At 39.8% G+C, this 17825-nt stretch overlaps 1 protein-coding gene across 1 annotated transcript; it reads right to left on the minus strand.

The window, feature by feature from the left end:
- Window positions 1–476: 476 nt before the first annotated feature.
- On the minus strand, window positions 477–17825 carry EIF3B (eukaryotic translation initiation factor 3 subunit B). Its single transcript, XM_032197523.1, has 19 exons — window positions 17249–17825; window positions 13961–14153; window positions 12461–12580; window positions 12314–12371; window positions 11643–11771; window positions 10465–10622; window positions 9474–9605; window positions 9313–9379; window positions 8680–8726; window positions 7729–7939; window positions 7081–7153; window positions 6451–6573; window positions 5859–5937; window positions 4701–4839; window positions 3949–4074; window positions 3376–3453; window positions 2794–2902; window positions 2142–2260; window positions 477–1030 (listed from the first exon to the last, which is right to left on the minus strand). The coding sequence occupies exons 1-18, from the start codon at window positions 17793–17795 to the stop codon at window positions 2157–2159; spliced, it is 2493 nt and encodes an 830-aa protein (XP_032053414.1). The 5' UTR covers window positions 17796–17825; the 3' UTR covers window positions 477–1030; window positions 2142–2156.

The following is a 17825-nucleotide window of genomic DNA, read 5'->3' on the forward strand; positions in this document are numbered from 1 at the left end:
GTCAATATACAGAAAAGAATTTCTACGTATAGGTATGAATATAGAGAAGTTGCACCACCAGCTTTAAGGACACTTTTCCCCTCTAAAGGAAGAGGTCTTTAGAAATGAAGTTACATGTGTAACAGTGAGAATAAGGCAAACATATACAGACCTTCTCAGAAGGCTTGCAGTGGTCATTAGTAAGACAAACTAATCTAGGAGTTCCCTAAGCTCATTTGAGTTTGCAAATGGCTTAAGAAACGCACTTATTTTCCAGTCACTTCACTACAGTTAACAGGTTAATCTGTCCAATTAATGAGTTGTACCACCATAAAAGCAAAGGAAAAAAAAAAAACTTCAGCATTATACAAGAACAGGAACTTTGGGGAAAAAACAATCCAAAGCAACGATAAAGTGAATAGGGCAAACATTTGCATTAATCTGGGTATGCTTGATCATTCAGGGAAAGATTCCCTACAAACAACGCAGAGCCAGCCTGGTTTTAGTATCAGTCTGCTTTTATTTCCATATTCAGCTCTTTAAGGGAGACATCCTTTCACAATCTGAAAGGAGGAGGATATAGCCCGCTGTAGTGCTGCTTCAGCACACTAAAACACATCATACGAAAAATGGTTCTGGTGACTTTTCCCCAAACAAAGTGAACACCTGTCCATGCACTTGGGACATAAAAAGAGTCCTGGAACAGAAACATTGTGTGTGTGGGTTTGTGTAAGAGATGTCAACTGAGGAATTTCACTTCACTGGCAGTCATCAAAAACTGCCAGTTGGCAAGTACTGCACAGGAGTCAGGAAGTAAATACTGGTAAGTAGTGGATTTAAAAAGAAAATTGAACCCTAAAAAAAATTTAAAAGCAGCGCCTTTTCAGTATCTCACTGCAGCAGGCAGTAAGACTTGAAGGCACTACAATGTGTCAGAATGGAGAAAATCTGATGCATCCACCCTTCCAGAGTGCAAGAATATGGATTAAAAATTCCAACGTAGGCTTTCTGAAAACGAACAAACTTCTTTTTAGCACAAGATATGGCGGTGCTGCGGAAAAGGAAAAAAAGAGATGAGTCAGTTACTGTGCCTTATACAAACAGCTCGACCTTAACCACAGATGCTATCTCATAAAAAGCTACAAAAGCATCTGTTTCACCTGCTTTTAAACTGTTTAACTCTAGAAACTACATAGCTTCTTTCCCTCCTTCTTCCATAAAAGATCTCCCACATACAGGACACAAACTAGAAACTAGATCTAAATACAACTGCAAATATCAAGGCTATTAGTTTTTCTTTAGGTACAAGAGGTGTACTGCTCTTTCATTTTGGCTCCATAGATACCAGGAAACTACTACAGAACTGTACAGTGACAGCTGCAAAAGGCATGCTTCCAGCCTCCGCTTCCTTACATGAAGTCCTAAACATGACAGAGCAGGAATGCATTTCGATTTTTACGTCCTACATGAGTGCCTTCACAAACTATTTCCTCCTGAACATAAATTTCAAGCTCTTCAAAAGACGACCTTCTGCATCAGCTGCTGAAACTACCCTCAGTTTTCAACACACAACTATACCGTATGAATTTACAAAGCAGAACTGGGACAAGTACTGGATTAAATAAAGATTTCAGCAACAAGCAGTGACAGTGAGAAAGTGCTGCTACCCAAATTCTAACCAATGTTTCTAGAAAGTGACAGCAGATTTCAAGTGGCTATTTAAACATCTGCTCAGCGTTATATCAGCCCATAGTCAACTTGCTTTATCTTTAGCATGGTATTTAAAGCCCTGACCAGTATTAACTACCATAACATTCTTACAAAAAGCAAAATTCCCATCTAATGCTAACTTCAACTTCTCCTACTAACAACTTTATGATCTTGCTATGTGTTGTGTTTAAAAGTTGACCCTAGCTCTATCACAGCTTTGATCACTCCGGAAAGATAGGGCACAGATGATATTCTGCTCAGTACAGCTTGTAAATCTCACAGTCTGATCACTTAAGAATGCTTTTGTTTGCTCTAACCACAGAAAACAAACGAACTCAAGAACAGCACACACACCCACGCAACGAGCAGACAACCTACTGAAACAAATTATTGAATCTGTAGTGGCAGCTAATAGAAAAAGTTCCCTTCCACTGAGAGGTAAGCTATCTTACCACAGTTTTATTAGATTACTCTGGTTCTGCAAGGGTAATAATTTCTTCATTGATAAAAAATTCAACAGTCTCCTCTTCCCAGTCATCAACATTGCTGTCCAGCTCATCTGTGTCTACCCCTGGAATAGAGAAAGTGTTAACACTATATTAAACAAGGCAACAAATGAAAGATTAGATACTCTTGCTAGGCACAGTCCTTAAAACAGCACCAAAATAAGAACTTAAGAACTATTTGTTGCTTTAAATCATAACAAGGACATGTTAATAAAATTAAATGACAAACAAGGCATTACTGTCTCTCACTATAGAGCCTGAGGATTTTTTTGGATTATACACAACACCTGAATCTTTTCACAGGTTCATGCTAAGTTATGCTAAGGTCAACGCCAATGCTTGCCTTGAAGCAGAAATAATCTACATAAAACACAGAAAGCACTATTTGAGTTTTGTCCTGTGCAAAATCAAAATCGACTGTGATTCAGGAGAAGGACAAAACCTTCAGAGAACAGGGGATAATAAGCTTTAGCAGGAAATAAAGAGAGACAATGTAAGTGGGTTTTTTTTTTTTTTTTTTTTTTAAACACTTATTGCTTGGCAAGAAGTGGTAGTTATCTAACATCAAGTTTTTACAAGTACCATGTGCATGGCTTACCTCCTCGAAGCTCTAAACGCTCGTTCCTCTGCTCCATGTACAGCTCTTGTGCCATCTTGCGGTACTTTCTGAATTCTTCCATCATTGTACGTCTCCTCTCCACCAGCTCCTACAGAGGCAAGAAGAGGTTGGTAGCTCCCGCAATAAAACAAATCCATACAGAATGCATTTGTTAGCAAGGCACTTTTTTTTTGCCCCTTATGAACATACCTTCTACTGACTTAAAAAAAAATTAAAAAAGCAAAATCTTTCATATAATCTAAAAGCTATTTTGATTATTCTTAAAAAGTTTTTTAATTTAAAGAGTGGCTAATACAGCAACTCACTAAGAACCACCAAATTTTTACCAACTTTTGCTTAATGAGGTATCACCAGTGACTCACCAGACTCATTACTGTTTATCCTGAGCTTAGTGGCATCTGTCTGAACTACATATGAGAATTGAGTCTAAACATCTGGATTAACGTGAACACAGATGTTTGTTATAAAAGGTAAAAATCTAACATATATGAACATTACAATGTAACAACATGCATGTTACAAGAGCTTCATCTACAGTATTATATTCCAAAATTGTCTTGCCTTTGAAGCTTTGGACTGGCTCAGGCGATCCTTCTGCTCGAATATCTTTGAGTATTTCTTCAGGTCCTTTTTAATTTGCTGTAAAACAGAATATTATTTCAACTAGGACATCAGACTAACAAGCAATTATATTCTGCAAGAATTCCTTTGGTATGCCTAAACAGGTTTTGCATTTTTGGAAAACATCTCTTTTCTTGGCAATTCCCCTTCACTGTAATTCTATTTGTTCTTCCTGGCTTACAGAAGATGTAAACACTTCCATAAATATTCAATTGTGGAAGCCTGGACAGCTAATTTCAGGTTTGTTGTTCTTTATAGCCTCTCGCTGTACCTTAAATTTAAGTACAACCGGCCACTACTTCTATTTCAAACTTAAAAAACAGGTAACATTTACAGTTGTTCCCAGAAATGAGGTCCCCTGTGGCAATATTTTCCCCCCACACACACACACAAGTTTGGGAAGAAAGGCAATTCCGAAACTCTAACAGTTCAAACCTCATCCTTGAGAAAAGTAAACCTAGCATGCATATATACCAAAACAACATCAACAGGCATGTCAGTGGAACACACTACCTTTATCTGATCCTCACTGAGCAAGGTAGCTGGTCGTGGTCTCCACAGAAGCTGACAAAACCTGTCTTTATTGTTTTTCTGAAGCAGACGGCCTTGGAAGGTCCATAACCAATATGCATTGTCCACCTGGAAGAGTAGTGCAATGCCTCCGTCAAGATAAGCTCTAACTTTACTCTGATCCTCAATTAATTTTTATTTTTAATAAAATTAGCATAATTAGTCAACAGAAGTGAGATGATCTTTTGTTTGTGTCTTTACTGCAGAAATTAAATTCCACAGCAAAATGGAGTTCATTTGTTTCACTGAAGCTTTGCATAAAGTTATCTTCTGGATGATCACAACAGTTTAAGACTAAGCAAGCCCTTCTAACACATTCTAAAAAACTCATTCTGTGCTTGTACAGGAAAGGATTACAGTACAGTGGTCGGAACCACATGAAAGTAGACATAATAATTCTGTGTGGACCACACAGAAATCAAGTTCCCACACAGAGAATCAAGTTCCAAACAGGTAAAGACAATGAACATTCAGAAAAAGGATACTTGGTTTAGACTTGTAAACTGCCCTTCAAGAACTTACTCTGGACAACCAGTGAAGCCAATGGCCCAGACAAATACTGATGTTTAGAAACAAACATAGAACTATGGTGCCAGGCACAAGTTGTATGACCAGTGACAGGCATTTTTTCTTCCTAACTAATAGCACTTGTCAATACCTCTGGAATAGGAAGGAAAGGAAGAATGAATGACTACCTTGTGGCTCCACCAAGACACAGAAGTCACAATGTATCTGCCTGTAGGATCCCATTCCACATCTGAAGCTGTATAGTGTTCAGCAATATTCATCATGGTGCAGTCGGATGTATCTACAAATGCTAAGGCACCGTTCATGCTGCAAAGACAAAACAAGAGATTGTTTTACATGCCAGCATAGCCCATTTTTTTAAAAACAGATTTCACAAGCTACATCTTTACAGCTCCTCACTACAATAAATCTTCTCAGCAAGCGACCAAGAAACATGCTCATACCAGTAACACGTGCCTGTGGCTAGAAAACAATGTGATGAATAAAACAAAAAATGCACGTAAGAATGCAACCGTCATTTTTATGTTCAGTGACCTTTAACCCATTTCACATCTGTTCCTAAAGTCACGATGAAAATATATTATAGCCACATTACAGCCAAAGTTTAAAAATCATATGCTTAGACATTTAAGGAGTGAAGTCCAAAACTAAAATGGATTTCTAAGATAAGTAGTGCTGTTCATCTGAAAGCATGTAAAGCCAAATACTATTCTTCTGGCTAAAATAAGTTTTACTTGCTCAAACATGAACTTTTTTTGATAACTTTTACAGTAGAGCTTTGTCATAAGAGTACTGTGAGAGTATTATTGCCCACCAGAAGGCATGAGGCTTTCACAACAACAAATGCATTACGGAGCCACATGGATTAGTCAGTGTTTAACAAGCAGCTAAGAAGTCTTTCTAAATATCCACTTTTTTGTTGAAAAGTTCATTTGTCTTTTGATGTGACTGAAATAGCAAGTAGAAGTTACAAAGTACACCATGGAACTGCATCTTGTTTTCCTTTATTTTGCAAAGACATATCAGAATTATAGCAAGGCAACTGGGAGAGAGTTTTAATTAAGTAATTTTAAGCCTTAATAAGGTCAAGTACCTATTAAAATCCAACTGACAAATTACCACAGGTCAAAATTAACATTCTTTTACAGAAAGCCTCTTCAATACAAGTAAACAGTTGAAGTCAGTAAGATTCTTTTGCCTTTTTAAGTAATAAAAACTCATATTAAAGCATTCACATAGATAGCAAACACTTCTTCATGAGATACTCTAGTCTTTTTTCATGCTTTAAAAGGAATGTTGTGTCCAGTAACTTGAGCAATGCTCACCTTCTGAGGCCAGCCAACACTACAAACTGCCCTTGAGGACTCCAGAATATCGTGTTTGCCTGCTGTTTGTCAAACGTTTCTGGGAAGAAACAAGTCCAGAAAAAATCTCAATCCAATGTCATCAGCTAGCTTACAAGCAGTTACTACACCCATTCCCCAAAAGACATTTTTGAACTCTGCAAGCAAGCCCTCACAACAGTCCTTAGCTCTACATTTCTGAAGACAAAACCCAGTGGCACTAAAACATACAAAGCTAGCGGAAAAGAAGAGTGGATCAGAAAGCCCAATACCCAACTGGGGAAAAAAAAAAATGTTGTCACATGTTAGCCAAGTAAGTCTATGCTATTGCCTTGCACAAACCTCCCAAGACCACAAAATCATTCTGGCTTGTAAACATGTCACTCCCAGACCCTGGACTGATTCAATATGAAAACAGTTTAGCTGTCACCAGAGGCCTAGATTTCTTGAACGCCATGTCATTCATGCATAGCACCTAATGCCACACTATCTACCACAAACAGCCACAATTTGAGTTTACTGCCAGGCAAAATGCTTGGCATCTACATCTTTCACTGGCTTTTTAGTCACTTACTTATGAGTTCTATTTTCCCATTGTTTTTAACATGGTAAAAGGAAACTGAAATCCGTGGAGTTTCTCCATGCAATACAGCAAACTTGCTTCCATTTGGTTCCCAAGCAAAGGCTATGATGCTTTCTGTAACAAAAATAAAGAGGGATCAAAACTCTGTCAATTATAAAAAGCTTTCAGTTATCAAAGAACACCAGGATGCTAAGCAGAGGGAACATATCAGTTCAACTCAGCCACAAAGACTACCTTTTAAAACAAAGGTTGATAAGGCAAATGCAGGACATTATGGGAAGTGTTTTTGGTCAGACACAACAGCTCCAATATCTCTGATATGCTACAGAATGAATACATTCAGACTTTTTTTTTCCCCAAGTATTGTCAATTCTTTTTTTTTTTTTTCCCTGAAACTGAGCTACAAACATGAACAGCAATGAAAGTTTTTACTTCCCAGACTTTACATAAGTAGCCCAGCAACAGGAATAGTATAGCTACCATCAGAAGCGTAAATATCTTAATTGTCATCAACAAATGTCACATGTTGATGGAAGCTTTTAACAAACATGCAAGTGTCTACCAAAAAAAATGTTGAATAAAATAGTTAAAGATCGGAAGTGAGTAAATAATTGGAATTACCTTTCATTTCTACCACATCCACTGGAACCTGTTTTTCTCTCATTCGGAATATTTCAAAGTTGGTCACTACTCCCTGTGAAGGTCAAGATCAACTCATTATTCAGTACAGAAGCAGTAGAACAAACAATTTGTTTTTTTAAACTGTCAGGCATAGGATGGCCTGTCAGATCTCAGGATGAGAACTGAGAGTCAACATTTCTTTCCTTAACGAGCAGAGAAATACTGTATGCCTCATTACTGAACACATTCTAAATCGTTCTGTTCTGATAAATAATAACAAAAGAATTGTATACAACAATCTGTTTCTTTCAGACTGTTAAGAAACTTAATTAAAGCAGATAAACATAAGATACATTGTGCAGCATGACCTATGAACTCAAAACCAACTTTAGCAGTAAGTAGGAAAAGATCTAAGGCATCTAGCTCTCATTTTAAAAATTAAGTCCAAAGTATGCCTAAATTCAAAACCAATCCTGGAGAGCCAAACGTATGTAATGTTTGCATCTACGTGATCTAAACTCAAGTCAAAACTATTTTTATTTTTTCCATCATGTAATTTACAGTGTTCATACCGAAAAATAGCACTATAAGAAAATTGAGTATCAGCATGAGGTGGAACCAAGTTTTATGAACACAGAATCCACATACCTGTGTGCCCTTTGGAGTCCTGTCTACCTTCACACACAGGTAATCCCCGTTCTTCTGCCAGTGTAGTTTACAGTCTACAACATTGAACAGATTCCGTACACGGATTTCTTGTCTAGCAGGCAGCTGCATTAAGGTCACTCTTGCTGGAATGTCTTTGTCCTCAGGCACCCAAAAAGCAATTATGTTACCACCTGGAGACCATGAGAAATCTCTACAGGAAGGAAATTAAACATAGTTCCATTTTAATTTGTAGTTAGACCACAAACAGAAACCATTTTCAGCTCTGTATCTGAGTGTTGTAGATACAGATGAACAACTGAAGACAGTTTACTAACTTACATATATATCATAACTTATTTTTAACTGCCATTTAAAACTGCAGTATGTTCGATGTTACCAAAACAGCAAAAAAAATCACTAACTAGATGTGACCCTTTTACTGTGTAAACCCAGAAGATCTAAGAAACATGATTAAACCAATTAGCAATTCCCCTCTATGAAATTACACTGGAAACAATGCTTTTGCAACTGTGTACACTTTTTTTTTGTTGCTTTCCAAAAGGTACCACAAAAAAGCCACAGGAATTAGTGTGCAAACATACACAAAAACAGACCAGTTCCTCGCCAACAGGCAGCATACAGTGCACTGCTTTAAGCCAGCACACAAATTAAAAGGTAGTCCCTAACAAGCTGCATTCCTGTTCTGTTTAGTACAAAAGGATACTAAGGTAGATCCTTGATTAAACGTTGCCACAAAGGGGATTTCCAAGCACAGAAGCTGTCACCCTTGTACATCAGTAAGTGGAGAGCTTTCTATTTTTTTTTCCAGCTTGTCTAGATTGACCACTTCAGTACATGAGGTCATTTGCTCTAATCAGCATAAAGATTCATCTCATCACAAGAAAGTCTCTGATAAAAAGAGTGCTTATTTTTACAAAGGAATACACTCACCTTATCCCATTGATTTTCAAGCTTTTTTTGTCCAACAAACCCATAGACTAAAAGAGAAAATTGACAATTTTCAAGTTAGCAACACTCTTGCATGTACATGTGTCCCTTTATTCTTATTAAAAGAGCACAAACTAGGGAACTGTGGACGGTGTTGAGAGATCATTTCTCCTCTATTTTGTACTATGAACACACATATACCACAACTACCAATAGAATTAATCCTGTGATGATTTTTATGAGTACAGAAATTTGTGTTATAATGAAAACATAAAACAAACTAGATTATGCTGCAATTTATAGTCTTCTGGGTGTTCTGGCACTCATTGGCTACTGAGAACTCAGAGGTATCACATAACTTTAATCCTACTGACTCTTGAGCAGTATACTGAGCTCTCCGGGGCTTCTAGAACCAGTGTGAAACTTGCTGTCAGGGTCAGCTGAAGTTTTTTCACCCAGGAAAGATCAAGAGAACAGAAGCAAATAGATTTACTCCCTTTTAAACTCTACAGAGCATTATTAAAACATGTATTTTAGAATAGACACCATTGGAAATGCTGACATTGTAATGCAAAAAAGCATTGTGCAAAAAAAAAAAAAAAAACTTAAACACAAACAAAAAAAACAAGAACTTACAGGTGTTTCATAGATACTGAGGGTATCTGAAGTCATTCGAGCAAAGAATTTACCATCATGACTCCATCTAAGCAAATATAAAAAGAACATTAGATAGGAATTATCTACTTATTAAACAACGTCTAGGACTACTTGTTCTCAAATGCTGCTTTGCAACCTACTTAAAAATAGGCCAGTGAGCTGAGTTTTCACAGTGGAATCCTCGTTTCTTTTGCCCAGTCAGAATATCCCAGATGATAATAGCCTGAGGGTCATCCTGCGTGTCCATCAAAGGGCTGAAGGTCACTAAATATCTATAAAGGAAATAAATCAATTTCACTTCTGAAATTTCATTTAACACATCAGTAACAAGCACATTTTCATCTGTACAATATTAAAATAAAATGCACTTGCACACAGCACTTCTCCTAATGGGATTCTTGCAGACGAAAAAGTTTCAAGACACAGTAATCCCTAGCATCTCTAGCTGAAAAGCCTCTAGTTTTATGTGGAAGTTCTCTCACGCTGATATTACAAGAGAGGAAATTCAACAAATACATTGGTAGTTACTATATAGGTTTGCCCTGAGAACAGAATTGGTTTTAAACCACATATAAATCCACCAGCCTTTGCTAACCTGAACTACAGGTATGCTAGACATCTCCGTTTAAAGATAAATAATCACATCCAAACATCTTGCTTGAAAACTAGCCAAACAAGATGCATCTCAGTCCTAAAATTATTGTAGCCTTTTCTCAAGAGCTCTTTAATGTGAAAGAAAGTTTTTTTTTAAAAAGTAATTTGAGTACTATAGACTTGGAAGATGCTATTCAGCTAATTTTTTTTTTTTTCCAAAGAAATAGAAATCTAATACTATGGACATCCTATCCAACTGAAGAGAGAAAATACCATTCTCTCAAATAACGAAGACTTCAAGGATACTCTATCAGCTCAGTTTTATAAAGCAATTATTCCAGATTATGTTAAGTATCTTTCCTGAAGTCAAAAAGTCAGGCAGAGTTCCACTCATTCTAAAATGTATGAAAAGCTGCACTTCCAAATGCAGAAGAGAACCAAAGAGGGCAGTCACATACAATCTGAAAGCACACCAGACAGAACGCATGCACTTCATGCTTTTGTTCCCTTACCCCAAACCAACATCATACACCATACCTTTCACAGGGTGAGAAGTCAATAAGCTGTACTCCCTGGTGACTAAACCTTTGAATCTGCTTGAACTTCTCTCCACCCCAAAGTGCGATGCCCCTCTGGTGAAAGGTAGCCAGGTAGGTACCTTTTGGGGACCAACGCACGTAGGTTTCTGTCCAGCGCTGCAATTAAAAAAAAGTTAAAATTAAAATGCATGCAGAAAGGTTTAGCTTCATTCAGAATTACTGAAGGGGGATGACTTAACGTGTGGCTTGTAGCATCACATTTCACAAATCCACTTATTCAGTGAAGATCTCAGAATTAGTCATATGTTAAATTGTGGATTTAAATTCCATGCACATAATGCACAGTACTTATTCTTCAGGTTGAAAACTTATTTGAGACTGTTTGATCTTACTGATCACAAAAATATTTTGCAGGGACAGTGACAAGCATTGTAGGGTAACTGACAATTGAATCATCCCAACAGGCGTGGTGGTCTTTGTAGCGTTTCGGCTCTGGCAAGAAAACGCCTTTCTCAGAAGTAAGAGTAAGCAGTCAAGTTCCTAATAACACTACAGCTCTTGACCTTCAGCTAAGTTAGAGAGGTATCAGCCATATAGATCACAGCCAGTAACCATGGCGATAAGCAAAGCTGCCTCCATCCCAGAGCCACCTTTCTTTCTACTGCAGCACCTAATGGTTATGAAGAAAATGTTTCTGCAGTTTCCTCAGCAAGTGAACTTGGCTACAGCACACAGGCACGCTAACTCTCCCTTTTATATGGTGTTACCAAACCAGCTATTCCTCTTCAGCACCTCTGCAGTCAGCAGAAAGGCAAAAAGTGATGAGCAGCTGCATGCTTAAGAGCATATTCAGCACCAATGAATAGTATTCCTCAAACTGACTTTGCATACACAGATCTTTCTGAATCACTCATAATATACAGATGATGGAACTAACAGGCATCATGAAGAGGTAAAGAAAAGGAAAAACAGACAAGCTAACTCCACATTTGTTTCACCTAAGCAGCTAAGTCTAATTTTAAAGGGTGTAATTTCACCGCTTCTCTTCCAAAGGAAGAGGAAGTATTTCAATAATGGGGGGAAAAAGATGTTTTTTAAACCAAGAGAACTGTAATGTTATAAAATGAATGAGACTGACAGAGTATGTGCACTGTACAGCACTTCCAGGACACTCACTGCTCTGTCCTCAATTTGAACCGGTTCCTTGATATCATTCCAAAAAATGGAGGTCCGGTCTCCTGACTCAAAGATCACGCTATACTGATCCCTACAGTCAGGATCTTCCAGCCAGTAGCGCAGATTCCCCTAAAGAAAAACAAGAGATCATTAGTGAGTCAAAGGCTAGGAAGACAAGTTCTCCAAATTACTATCTACCTGGCAGGTGGAAGTCTGTCTTCAGAGAGCATGCAACTTCACAGTCTTACCATTACAAAGAAATTTTTTGAAGTGATATTAAATAATCCAGACCAGTGGTTACTGGAAACTAACAGAATATATCATAAGAAGTTGGACCTTTAAGGCAGTTCAATGATACTTGACACTTCTGGCACAAATTATTTTAAACTTTCTCCACAGGACATTTTACAAAGCTAGCGGTAAGAAACAGAGGTAGGCCTCAAACACTTTAAAAAAGAGATGCTTTCAAAATTCTATTTTTAAATTACTTGTGTGAAGTCATTATTTATCCTAAGTTCCTATGTGGAACTACTAAACACAACCTTTAAGTTCTTCCTGTCACTTTACAACAGTGAGTACAAAGGAGTATGTGGTATTGCTACTTTCATAACATCATTAATGTACATTATTAATAATCACTTTAAAAAAAAAAACAAAAAACACAACCTTACCAAATCTTTAAAAGGCTGTTTCTCAGGGATTTCCCACTCATCACTGATTGTCATGTACCTGGAAGAGCAATTTGTTTGGTTACACTTAGTGTAGGTACTCTCTTGATTAGAATCCCCAAAACTGTGTAGCACAATAGCTGCACTCACTTATCAAAGTCTGTGAAAAGGTTCACTCTGAAGGTGTGCTGCTTATCCAGCTTGTATCCATCTGCATTCTTCACAGCATCCACTGCATGAGACGGAGACATGTACTCCAGGAAGATGTACCTACGATGCAGGAATACAAAAATATGTTCATTGGTAAAATATGTTCATTGGTAAAAGGACAGAATCACAAAAAATTCCACACAACACAGATGAATTCGGAATTCAGTACCCACCATCTACAGAGTAACTTCTCGTCTTGTCCCTAATCAGTTACTGTAAAAATTTCCACTTTGACCATGGGCATACTTTATCAATATGGACTAGATATGAATTAACTGATATCCTTTCTGTAAAAGGGCTACAGTAGGTGAAAAATGTGAAATCACAAAACTGTAACGAAAGCTAGTAAAAAAAAAGTGGCAAGTATGCAGCTCTTCCCAGCTGAATGACAGACCTTGTTTAAAAATTGCAAGCCTTGCTGTAGCTGCTCGTTTAGACCTTCAAAGTGCAGCTCTTATTTTTCATTTACTTTCAACATAATTCAGCTTCCTCCTTGCCACTAACACAATCTAATTTATAATCCAGCAGACTCAGGAAGTCTTTCAGTATCCTGAAGTAACCAGAAGTATCTTGAAGACTACCAGACACTGCCTCTGATATTTTCCCCTAAATATTAGATATTAATTTTTCAAAACAAGCACTAGCAGCAGCACTAAAAGGTGAAGAACACATGAACACAGAGATAGAATGATTTTTCTCCTCGTGTTGACCTTACAGAAATAAGGATCTCTCACCCCAGAAATCCCACGTTTAATGGATACCTCTCAATGGATATGCTACTCCAACCTCAGTAACAAGACTTAGTAAAACCTTCCAGGTATTAGATGGATTTTAGGGAGAGAAACCAGACAACAACTCTTTTCTGTGCCCTCTCCCTCTGGAGAAAATCATTTCTGGTCAGCTTTCTTCTCGATTTCAGGTGCTGCAATTAACCTGGAACAGTGATCAGAGGTTGGCAAAACAGCCCTGGGGAGGGCTACTTGAATTAAGGAAGCTCAAGTCATTAATGTTAACATAAGCACTGGCAGAGACAGAATACAATATCGACAGTCCATTCTGCAATAAACATTACATCCACTGCTGCCAAGTTTTAACTAAAATGGACTTTTAATCTATTTATTAACCACGGCAGGAAATTAACCAAAAAACTCATTTAGTACCACGCAGAAATTTGACTTCCAAACCCAGCTAAACTTTGTTTCCATAATTAACCTCCCCAGGCTGTAACTTAAGGAGTTACTAAGCTCCTCCATTCCCTCAGGAACTTCTGCTTGTTGCTCAGACTAGATGTCAAGATTGTACAGGCTAAGGTAGAAAACGATGCCCATGGTAAGAGACCACCATAAAAATTCACCATGAAGTCCTGACATTAATAACCAAGCGTAAATCAGTCAGAGCAGCACATCAAACCTATTTCCAGCAGGTGTGATCATGACCTACCCCTTTGTCTTGCCATCTGCTTCTGGGTAAAATTCATTGATGATTTTACCAAACTTGGAAAATATTTTGTGGATGACATTCTTCAGTTTTTCAAGTCGGTCTGGTCCAACCTGGGGAACGTTATCCACGACTATTACTGAGTCAATTCCATCTGCTTCCTGCGGCTGGTCTTTCAGTACATCACCAAGTAGTTCTGCAAACAAAAAGCACAAAAGAATTTGAGGCTCCAGTCTACACTGTGAAAGAGGAAGACTGAAGGATGAAACGAACAGTGACACGAACTGAAAGGTAAGGCTTCAAATTCAGGAAAATGGTTCAACAATCATATAAGAATCTGGGTGGTGAACAAAGCCTTTATCAGAGAAGCAACTGAAGTGAATACAGATCACTTCAACACTACTTCTTGTCAAAAGACACGATTCCTCAGTTTCTTCACAAATTTCGAGTTACTCTTGAAGCCTTAAAGAAATACCTTACCTAGAGGACACCAACGGGCATACTAGTAGCTCGTTTCAGGAGTTGGAACTGGCTCACAAAGTCCTCAAAACCCCTGAGAGAGCAGACAACCCTAGGATTTACTACCTGAACTCTGACAAGAAGACTTACCCAGATCATAACCTGATGACATTGATAAATTTAACATGCACCTCCCTTCCACGCTACCAGAGTTTTAGCATAATTCAAAACGATCTTCCACATTGGAAGCTCTGCATGCCTTAGCATCACTATAATTATCGCTGAGAACTCAAGCTCCATCAAAACCTTTAATTAAACATGAAAATGAAGGTGTTCTAAGTCAAGTCACATTAAGCACGCAACAAGTGAATGCAAGCACACACCTTTTCATACCCTGGATATTCTTCAGCCACACTAACCCCCTTTCCTACCATCCCATAATGGTACTTGCTGGTGGGGTACTTTGTTCAGTCCTTGCACTGTGTGCTCTAAAGCCCCTACACACACACACTTCCCCACTTCCACTGGTACAAGAGAAGCAGAAGTTTTATGAATGAAGTCAGTTTTAGGTTGTGAAAGAGTCAGCTATCAGAACAAGTTGCCTAACAAGCCTAATGTATGAAACTTCTTATCCATTTTGAAAAGGGTTCATTCACAGAAGTCTCTAACAACTAACCAAGAGTGGCTGAAGATGAATTTACGCTGAATTTACGCTTCAGAACGAGGCGAGCAGTCAGTGAAGAGCGCACAATGCAAAGATTCCGGGTTACAGACTCAGGAAAAAAGGAGCACAGATGAGTGTTGCAAATATACTTGGAAGTTCAGACATTTTTTCAGGACTTTGCCAGTCTCTGGGTAGCTAACAATACATGGAGCTGTGGCTAGGTACTCACTTGCCTAAGATTTCTGAGACATGCAGTGAAACACCTGCAGTGCTTATGAGAACTAAGGACTGAAAGAAGGCATTTCAAAAACTGATATTACAGCAAAATAACATGTACATCTATTTCTTATTCTAGAGTCCCCTATCTTAGATTTTCCCTGCATATAAAATGGAAGCGCATCCCACAAGGAACAGCAAGGACACTTCCACAGAAGCCTACAAGAAAGAAAAAAAAAAAAACAAAGAAGAAATTTTTTTAGGCACTAATAGTCATTTTTCATACCACGTCTCACAAAAGGCTTCGTAGGCTGTAGACAAACCAAGGAAGGCAGAGTTAGATTCAATACAGGGCATTGTCTACTTGCATATGAATCAGAACTGTAGTGCCAATAACTGCATTGTACAACTCCTCTACCTTAAATTCAAAATTATGAACAAAGGGATCTTTCAAAAGGTAGGAAGCTGGTTTGGCCAGCTCTTTCCACCCACCAGAAGAGAGGGGTGTGGTGGGGACACAGCTATCTTCAGCTAGCAGAATTTTTAGGACACACAGCCATTTTCTGAGCTAAAACTTCTTCATTGCATCTGGGTGATTATCTGACACATTCTCTTGAATGTGAGCCAGCTGTTCTGCTATGCCAACACCATTCTGGAAATAAAAGAAGTTAAAATAACATCTGAGATGGTCTAATCCTAAAGCTGATTCACTTCCAAGTTGTTCTTGAAGAGGTAATGTTATCATAAGCATTGAGATAACCTTGGCTCAGTGACACTGATGGCCCGATGCTGCTTCTCCTGTGCAGCTCTCAAGGTAAGGCAAAAGAAATAAGGAAGCTCAAGAAGCAGCACACAGATGGAAAACCAGACCAGCAAGAGTGACTAAACCTAAACACTGCAATTCAGCCATTAACAGTATTATTCATACAGCTAAAGAGTTAACTAGATTAATCCTAAATAATACAATAGGAGCGGACAGGAAATATGCCTCGGTTCTGGAAACGAACATCATAAACCCAGATGTAGATAAAGCAAATAGAGCAAACACTTCACTAGACAAAAGAACCCAACTGGGTATTTGCAGACAATTTTGCCGAAGTCTCTTTGGGATACAAAAACATGTGTTCAAAGAGCTGCACAGTCAACTAAGAATAACATATGTTCTTAATCTAAGATACTTTCCTACTTATTTATCAAGCTAAACATAGGTCTGGAACACTAGAAAGCACAATTATCACCGGTATTCCACTGCCAGTTGAAAGAGCCAGCTGACTTAGGAACTATCACGTGCTTTAAGAAACGTTTTCCCAGTTCTGATACACATAACTATTAGGAGCTCCTACGAGAGCGCTTCTGTCAGAGTAAGCATTGGCAAAACAGACTCAAGAACTGACACGGCACATCGAGAAAGATTTACCTGAAAGAGAAAAATACTAAAACAGTTTTAATTCTCTTACACCAGAAGCAACTATTTGCATAATTAACCGTGTAGTTACACAAGGTTTAGCCATTTCAAAGAGCCAATACCCAACCCTATTAAAAAGCCTTGCAATTGAGCTTTCTCCTAACAATACGTTTTCCACATTTTCTGGCCACAGAGCACCTAGGCCAGCTCTTGACAAGCAGTAACTCACTCCAAACCCACGCTGCTTATCTACTTATTTTATTCAGGATGAATGGAAAAAGCACAAACCGACTGAACCAGGTTCATAGCAGCCGGGTAGGAATTTAAAGCCGCGGTCACAGCAGCTGACTTTAACTAACGGAGGCACACAGACAGCACTCCCCTCGCTGCCTGCAACTCACGAGGAGCTCCCACGGACCCGGAGCTCAGCAGGAAATTAACAACCCGCACTAATTAACCGCGTCCAGCACGACGGCGCCGGCCGCTGCCAACCCAGGCCCACGGCCCAGGCCCAGCTGCGGCCTCCCGGCCTCCCCCCGGCCCCCACCTTCATCGCTGATGTCGTCCACGAAGTCCTCGGGGTCGCTGAAGGAGAGCTCGTCCTCGGGCTCGGCGGGCGCGGCCTCCCCGGCCTTGTCCTCCTGAGGCGCTCCGGGCTCGGCCGGCGGCTCGGCCTCGGCGGGAGGCTCGGGCTTGGCCTCGGCCTCAGCTTCAGCCTCCCCCCCCTCCTTCACCTCCTCCTTCTCCTCCTCCTGCTGCTGCTCCTTCTCCTTCCCCTCCTCCTCCTGCTGGGCCTCGGGCTCTACCTCAGGCTGGGGCTCGGGCCCGGCCTCCTCCCTGTCAGGGCTCTGGCGGCCGGACCCCGGCTGAGGCGCGGCCTCGGGGGGCTGAGGCGCGGCCTCCTCAGCGGCCTCCTCAGCGGCGGCCTGCGGGGCTTCGTCAGGCCCCGTGGGCGCCTCGGGCTCGCCTCCCTCCTCGTCCCCTTCCTCCTTCTCGTCCTGAGGCGGCGGCTCGGCGGGCGGCGGCCCTGCGGGCTGCTCCTCGGCCGGCCCCTGGGCGCGGGGCGGCGCGGGGCTGGGCGCCGGGGCCTGCATGAGGCGCTCCCGGCTCCGCCGCCACGGCAA

Source organism: Aythya fuligula, chromosome 15 (assembly GCF_009819795.1).
Source record: "Aythya fuligula isolate bAytFul2 chromosome 15, bAytFul2.pri, whole genome shotgun sequence".
Taxonomy (NCBI): Eukaryota; Metazoa; Chordata; class Aves; order Anseriformes; family Anatidae; genus Aythya; species Aythya fuligula.